The 8,112-nt window shown below is 31.3% G+C and overlaps 1 protein-coding gene across 6 annotated transcripts; it reads left to right on the top strand.

Annotated features, from left to right (window-relative positions):
• Positions 1–2,081: 2,081 nt before the first annotated feature.
• On the top strand, positions 2,082–6,367 carry LOC103484097 (silicon efflux transporter LSI2). Of its 6 annotated transcripts, none has more exons than XM_017043622.2 (5): positions 2,082–2,345; positions 2,668–2,863; positions 3,784–5,090; positions 5,190–5,379; positions 5,867–6,367. In XM_017043622.2, exons 3-5 carry the CDS (start codon positions 3,903–3,905, stop codon positions 6,127–6,129), a joined length of 1,641 nt encoding a protein of 546 aa, XP_016899111.1. In that variant the 5' UTR covers positions 2,082–2,345; positions 2,668–2,863; positions 3,784–3,902; the 3' UTR covers positions 6,130–6,367. The 6 variants fall into 6 exon arrangements, with proteins under 6 accessions (XP_016899111.1, XP_016899114.1, XP_016899112.1 ...); XM_017043625.2 differs by having other exon boundaries at positions 2,090–2,345; positions 2,668–2,753; XM_017043623.2 differs by lacking the exon at positions 2,082–2,345 and adding an exon at positions 2,472–2,667 and having other exon boundaries at positions 2,810–2,863.
• Positions 6,368–8,112: the final 1,745 nt, after the last annotated feature.

Raw genomic sequence — 8,112 nt, 5'->3', positions numbered from 1 at the left:
GACGTAAAAATAAATATGCCATAAAATTGTATATTAGATACATTTTTGAGAAATATTTAAAAATATTACTATCCAATACGGATTATTGGTCTCGAAGAAAGTATTTGTACTCTATACGGGATGGTGGAAGTTTTTATTTATTTATTTATTTATTAATATTAATGATTTAAAAAGAGACTTCACCTAGAATAGCTTTATAATCCACCAACTAAAAGGTGTGTGTACATATATATAACACTGCTTTGATATATGTACAATGTTTTAATTAGTTTGAGTGTACCCAAGATTGCTAGCCTATCCTATAAAAATGATTCAAAAGTCAAAACTTTATAAAATTTATTTGTTGGAGAATCAAATCTTCCACTTGTTTCCATCTATGATATCTATTAATCAATTTATGATGTATTTAATGCGCTTAAGTTTTTATGTCAAAAAATAAAAGAGAAAAAATCCTTCATCTTCTTCTTTTTTTTTATCAATACTTTTAGAAAATTTTTAAAAATATATTTTATTTTAGGACATACGTAATTTTGGCTTTTATAATTATACTTACATTACTATTAGGGAGTTGTTGTTATAAAAGCATTGCGTTAAATATGTGAGGGAGAGATCAAATAAATCTCGAAATTCATAATACAAATAATGTACGAGTTGAATTAGGTTCATTTTGACTGATGTCTTATTATTTGTTTTTTTAATAATTTGATTACGATTCTAGATGATAGATATTTTAACTTTCATCTTTAATTACAACATGTGCTTTTTTTCATCCCTCTTTTATATAGTTCAATTACACACATAATTCACGTATATTAATTGTTAGCTTAAAATATTACTTTGCTTCTAATTTTGTTCAAGTTTGGTTGTTACATTTTTAAATAGTCCAATTCTAGTAGAAGATTTTCAAATATAGCAAAATGAACAAAAATATTTATAAATATAACAAAAATGTTAAATTCTAATAATGACAGACAACAATAAACTTTTATCACGGTTTATTACTGATAGAATATGAAATTTTGCGATGTTTATAAACATTTTTTTTTTTTTTGTAATTTTGCCATTTACAATAATTTTTCATTATAATCTTCTTAAATTATCTTAAAATTAATCTGGGAGTTTAGGTACTTGTTCATTTGTTCTAAATAATTTAGTTCTAAGAGAAGATTATATATATATATATATATATATATATATATATTGATTATATTTATAGGCAAAACTTGTTTCATAATACACCCAGAGTTCAACTCTAAATCTATGGTAGTTTACTTGCAGTTAATAAATGAAATTCAATTGATTAATTAATCTTGCATCAATGTATTTTATAATTTCTAATTCAAATCTAAGAAAAAAAATAGTAATTGCAGTGCAGTAATACGTATTTTGGTATGATTATATATTTGAATTATAAGGAACTAATTTATTTTAAAATAAATAAGTTATTTAAGTTGAATAAGGTGAAGTAAATAGATAATTGAAGGATTAATTTATTTAAACAGGATTGAAACAATTAATTACATTCAAATAAATATTAAGATATAATTTAAAGAATTGAAATCTTTGAGGTAATATGAATAATATTTTTGAACATTGGATGATATTAAATAAGAGTAAGATGTAGAGTTCTATAAACAGGGTCGAATCCCACGCACACTTCTCTCCACAAATAGTCGCATGTGTGTGTGTGTGTGTGTATATATATGTATGCACACAACACCTAACCCTACAATGTTATTGTTATGTATATATATTTTGACAATCACCAAATTATATTCATTTAATAAAATTTACGTGTGGAAGATAAATTCATGCAACTATAACATTTATTGAGTTTCTATTAAATTTTGTAAATGATTGCTTAAGTTTTTATTTAATGCTACAAAAAGTTCAATTATGAGATTATCAAAAATTGCAACTTTTTATTATTATTATTTATTTATTATTTTTTTTAAAAAATAAAATTATATGACTTTTCAAAAAAAAAAAAGAAAAAAAGAAAAAATTAATGAGATAAGAACAATTAATTATAAAAGAAACATCTGTCCCCACAGTTGGTCCACGATCTACCTTCCTCCTCCGCGGTTCCACCGTCCACCGCCGCCGCCGCCGCCACTTGTCTCTTCATCCTTCAGTTTCATTTTGCAGGTGCACCTGTTGACTTGGTCCAGGCTAGAAGCTTCATAAGGGCCCCCCTCTTTTGTAGGGCCTTTGACTCATTAATGAGGAAGTCGCGATTTCTTCGACGACGGAGCAAAAAATATCGACGGCTGCTCCGGCGACGAATGGTGGAGCCCGCCGCTGACTGTGATAGATTGGATACAATGAAATTGAAAGGACAGATGGTATGTTTTGTTTAGGGATGGTTCTTAAAAATTTTAGGGTTAAAAATCTGTTCAATTATTACTAACCCTTATCCCGATTTGTCCATTAGTTTGAAAAAAAGCTTCACGATCTTTACAATTAATAGTATGTGATGAAATGAACGGCTAATATGCTGAACACATCGATGAATAGTATTGTTTCAATTTTTATCTTTAGCTACGAAAATGTAAATAGGAGTTGCATTTATTAATGGATTTAGGAATCCCATTCCCAGATAACTTGAACAGCTCGACGAAATAGCTATGAAATTGTTTACTGACGCAAAAATTCTGTCGTATGTAGGTAGGCATTATTTTATATAAAACCCGAGAGCTCACCATGTGGACAGAAATGAAGTTTGTTCAACTTTTTGTTTCCTCTCAATTACTGTGAGAACCTTCATAATATCCATTTTTTGATTTTATTCCTATTCGTTTTCGAACAGAAAGAGCAAGATTAGATCTCTTCTTTTTTGGATCCAGATGCAAACTTTTTTTCTGTAAGTTCTTTTAAGCTTTCACTAAGGAGGTTGCAAAAGTTGATTCATCTTTATAGTTTTTGATGTTCTGCTTCCAATGGTAGTGTATCAATTCCAGTCCATTTTTACACACTTGCCTCTTTTGATGTTGGGCCCCTCTTAATGTTTTGTCTTTTAAACTTGAATTTGTTAAACTTCTCAATCTGGGATGTATTGTATTGGTTGTACTGGAGGTTTTGAAGTTCCATTTTTAAGCCATGAGAGCTTGGAGCCGCCCTTTTCTGAAGTATTTGAAAAAACCGCATTTACTTTTTGTAATTTAATCTAACTTTGCTACCTTTAATTTGGTTCCCATCTCTGATTCTTATTGGTCAATGAATTTCGTATTTCCACTATTATTCTTTGAAAATTTGGATTCTGAAATCCATGGCAATGGCTACTTAGAAACTAATGTCACTACCCACATACAATCCAGTTGGTAATCTGTTTGAGAAGTGGGTGAAAAAGCAGAGTTTCTAGTACTGTTTGATACCATGTTCTTTTCTATATAATTGTATGAGTCCTACTTCTAAAAGTTCTAGCTATTAGATTAATATTCATTCCTAATATATTGCTTGAACTTTTTCTAAATTAATGTTACATGGCAAGTGGACTTCTTATCTTCAAAGTTAAAATATAGAAGAAATGGATACAAGTTGGCTCAATCAACATTTATCTCTTAGAGTTTCGCTTTTAGAAAGTTAGATGGTTCATATATAAATTCTTCACTGATGGTTTATGTTCAGAAATTTTGTCATCGTTTCAAGCTAAATAGCAGGTTCCTTGTAGTACTGTTTTTTCTTTCCTTGTCTCCCTTATCCTTGCATTCTATTATTTTGGTTATAGTTTATTTTTGTTTATATGACTCTATTTAAGATATTTAAACTAATCTTTCTTCTCAGATTGGCTTGGATGAGTAGGTGATTCAAGATACTGAGGTACTGTGGTGCGGTAAAGACATTTGAAATAAAATCCAGTCAATCAGGTTCAAAGCTGACTCAAGTTGAATCTGATTGCAAACATGGCCATGGATCATACTGTAAAAGTCATTCTAGGCTCGATTGCCTTCGCAGTCTTCTGGTTATTAGCTGTTTTCCCTGCTATCCCATTTCTACCAATTGGGAGAACAGCAGGTTCTATACTAGGGGCAATGCTCATGGTCATATTTCGAGTCCTAACTCCAGAACAAGCATATGCAGCCATCGATCTCCCAATACTTGGTCTTCTGTTTGGAACAATGGTAGTTAGTGTTTATCTTGAAAGAGCTGATATGTTCAAGTATTTGGGGAAGGTGCTGTCGTGGAAGAGTAAAGGAGCAAAGGATTTAATTTGTCGAGTGTGTCTGATATCTGCAATTTCAAGTGCATTTTTCACCAATGACACCTCGTGTGTGGTTTTGACTGAATTTGTTTTAAAAATTGCCAGGCAACATAATCTTCCTCCCCGTCCCTTCCTTCTTGCACTTGCATCAAGTGCAAATATTGGTTCTTCAGCAACACCAATTGGCAACCCCCAAAACTTGGTCATAGCTGTCCAGAGTAAAATTCCTTTTGGGCAATTTGTGATTGGAATACTCCCAGCTATGCTTGTTGGTGTTGTTGTAAATGCTTTAATTATTCTTATCCTATATTGGAAACTGTTATCTGTCCAGAAGGATGAAGAAGATCCATCACCAGAAGTTATTGCCGATGAAGATGTTCTTTCTCACAGATTTTCACCAGCCAGATTATCACACTCACAAATTCCATCCCTTAATTCTGCAGAATGGGATTCTCGATTGGATTCAATGAACGCACAAAGTCCTCCATGCTCGAATGCAAATGTGGAAACTATAAGAAATTCAGTAAGTTCAAAAGATAATGAAATCCACAGGTCTCATAGTACTCTGACGGAGCCGGCAAGAATATCCGATGCTTCAAAAGAGTGGCTGCCCAATGCTTCTCCTCAGAAAAGGGAAGAAGGTTTCTCTTCTAAGAGCCTCAACTCAATGGATAAACAGAAAGAACCAGTAATTTTGCAGTCCTCAGAAGGGAAGGAACATTGGAGCACAAAATGGCGAAGGATTGCATGGAAATCCTGTGTTTATCTTGTGACTGTAGGAATGCTTATTGCTCTATTGTTGGGCTTGGATATGTCATGGACTGCCGTGACTGCTGCACTCGCTCTTGTGGTTCTTGATTTCAAGGATGCTCAGCCATGCCTAGAAAAGGTTTGAACCATTATTTCTTTGTTCATCTTTAATTACTACAAGTTATAATTTTTCGATGAAATTTAACAATTCTTTTTTTTTTTTACACTATTTCAACAGGTTTCATATTCACTTTTAGTTTTCTTTTGTGGGATGTTTATGACGGTTGATGGATTTAACAAAACTGGATTGCCAAGTGCTTTTTGGAATTTCATGGAGCCGCATGCACAGATTGATCGTGTTTCTGGGACTGTAGTTCTTGCTCTTGTCATACTGTACCTCTCAAACTTAGCTTCAAACGTGCCTACTGGTATTGACTACTTTTCCTCCCACTGTTGCTTGCTTTCCATATTTTATCTTTTCCCTTTTCCTCTTCTGAATGTTGATAGCCTTCATAGAATTAAGATTCCAATATAGGATAAAAAACCCTGAACTTCGTTACTTGCATGTTTTTGGTGTTCGATGATTTGAAATGCACAAAATAATCTGTGAAGAAATATCTGATTATGTAGACAATCACTGCAACTGATGTGTACGAGTAAGATTGAGGTAATGAACATATTGACAAAACACAAATTCGTTTTCGTAGTATAAAGCAATGAATGGACTGGAAAACACCCAGGTTGTTATAGATTGCTTAGGATCTCATGATTATCTAGGATAGATAGGTACTAACTCCACAAATTAATCTTTTCATTTGATTAAATCTTGAATAAAAAGTGTTAACTACATAACTTTTCTTGATTGTAATTCTCTGGTTCGATTGACCTGATGCTTTTATGTTGTCATATTGTCAGTTCTTCTGCTTGGAGCACGAGTCGCTGCATCGGCTGCTGCAATTTCTCCAGCTGAAGAAAAACGGGCATGGCTTCTTTTAGCTTGGATCAGTACTGTTGCTGGAAATCTTTCATTATTAGGGTCAGCTGCAAACTTGATTGTGTGTGAACAGGCTCGTCGTACTCCACAGCTAAGCTACAATTTATCCTTCTGGAATCATCTTAAATTTGGACTTCCCTCAACTCTTATTGTCACAGCCATTGGTTTAGTTCTTATAAGATGATTTTCCTGTTTTTACTTGCCTTATTTTATTGTTTTTTTTTCCTATAATAAGGTTTTATTTTATGAAGGTTAGAAATTGTAGATTTCGTTTGAAGTTGATCTATATATATATATATATATATAATAAATGAAGAATGTTTCCTTGAAAGGTCTGTACAAATTTTAGTATGAAACAAATGTTCAATATATGGTTGAGTTGAAAATGGAAATGAACTGATAAATAGCCATTTTTTGTTCAATGCCTCCATTTTCTCTTTATTTTATATTTATATTTTTAGTTATTATTGTTCTGTAAGATTATTTTGAATTTGAAAAAAAAAAGGGAAAAAGGGATCCACTAGAATGAGATATAATAAACAATAAAACTTAAAAATCTATAACATTGAGAATCAAGAGAGATATTTGAAGAGAGATATTTGAATATCTCAACTAGTTTGATATATTTAATAGGTCTTCATCACTTCCAAACAAAAATATTACAAATAGAATGAAATAAAAAACGACATAAAGTCTTAATCATGTAGGAATAAGAACAAAATTAGGTTAAAACATCGTCAAATCAGATTAAAAATGATAAAGAGAATATAAAAATGATAAAGAGAATATAAGCTAATATCGTGAATTGAGTAATTATCGATAAAGAGAATATAAGCTAATATCGTGAATTGAGTAATTCTTTGGATAATTTGGATAAAGAACTTAATTAGAATCGCACAATCTCATAATGCTCCATCCAAGAAAGGGTATTGTTCTGAAAAATTCTTCAATTCCTTTCTAACCAAATTTGCAAGGGAATCACTTTGACACCATTTACCCAAAGAAGGTAATTAAGGAATAACTTTTGAACAATCTTTCTGAACTAAGGACCCACTAAGATCTGCATAACATTCTCCTTTGAAAGAGTTGCTCCAAACCCACTTCAAATTAAAGCGTAAGAATAAGTTCCTCCAAAAGTTCTTGAAAAAACCTAACCATCGAAGAAAAGGTTTGTTGGCAGTCCTATTTCTCATGCACAGAGGGCATATTGAAGGTAATAATGAGTGTACTATGGGAGGCTTTATTTGAAGGGTTTAACAAACAATCAAGAACCCCAAATATCATCTATCTAAAACTCTACTTGATTTTCTCATCCCTTCAAACAATGAAAAGGACTTAGAGTGCACTTCCACTTATTCTCGTCTATTGTATAGGCTCTCTGCTACATCCAATTAAATATTTTTACACGACAGTTTGTTACTAATTTATATAACATTTAAAGCTCACAGTTTTCATTTAAGTCACTAATTTCTACCATATTTATTTAGGAAAAATTATTTTAATTGTATTTAGGTCATTAAGCTTTCAAACTCAGCAATTTTACCCGTTGACGTACATATTGTAGAACTAAAAAAGTTTATTTGTCTCACTATGTAAAATCATTATAATGAAGTTTCAATTTGACATAAACTTTACGTATCTTAAAAATAATTTGGTGATTTCTTCTTTGGAGATCCACAATTTGTACACTTGAAATTGGAAGATAACGTGGTATTTATTCGCTCAAGATAATTGAAAAAACATATTATCGATTCCTTGATTATTCTTCTACGATAAATAGAATTAATATCCATTCTTATCTTTAAATTATTATTTTTTTCCTTAAAACAACACAAGGAATCATTTAAAATTTTAAAAGAATAATGAAACTCTATCCCTATCTAAGAGTCATTCCACACCATAGAAATATTATTTTCTTAGACAATTATAAGAATTATCCAAAATATGAAAAGGAGATGATGTGATCACATCTTTATTGTCGTAAGAATTAATGTTTGAATCTATTAATATAAAGACTACAGCGTGTGCCTTACAAAATAGTCTAAAAATTGTCCATCGATTTTATCGAAGAGAATGTCAATTTTAATTCTTAAACTAATTTAGTCAGCAAAAGCGATTTTGGAAAATATTTCCATGGTAGACCACGAGTAGTTCGGGTCGAATCCGT

Source organism: Cucumis melo, chromosome 6 (assembly GCF_025177605.1).
Source record: "Cucumis melo cultivar AY chromosome 6, USDA_Cmelo_AY_1.0, whole genome shotgun sequence".
Lineage (NCBI taxonomy): Eukaryota > Viridiplantae > Streptophyta > Magnoliopsida > Cucurbitales > Cucurbitaceae > Cucumis > Cucumis melo.
Note: the sequence above shows the minus strand (reverse complement) of the source record. Positions and strands in the feature narration are given on the sequence as shown.

Coding starts and splice junctions, on each gene's coding strand:
- LOC103484097 (XM_017043622.2), top strand. CDS start 3,903: ATGGCCATGGATCATACTGTAAAAGTCATTCTAGGCTCGATTGCCTTC. Junction 5,091..5,189: donor CTCAGCCATGCCTAGAAAAG/GTTTGAACCATT, acceptor CTATTTCAACAG/GTTTCATATTCACTTTTAGT. Junction 5,380..5,866: donor AGCTTCAAACGTGCCTACTG/GTATTGACTACT, acceptor TCATATTGTCAG/TTCTTCTGCTTGGAGCACGA.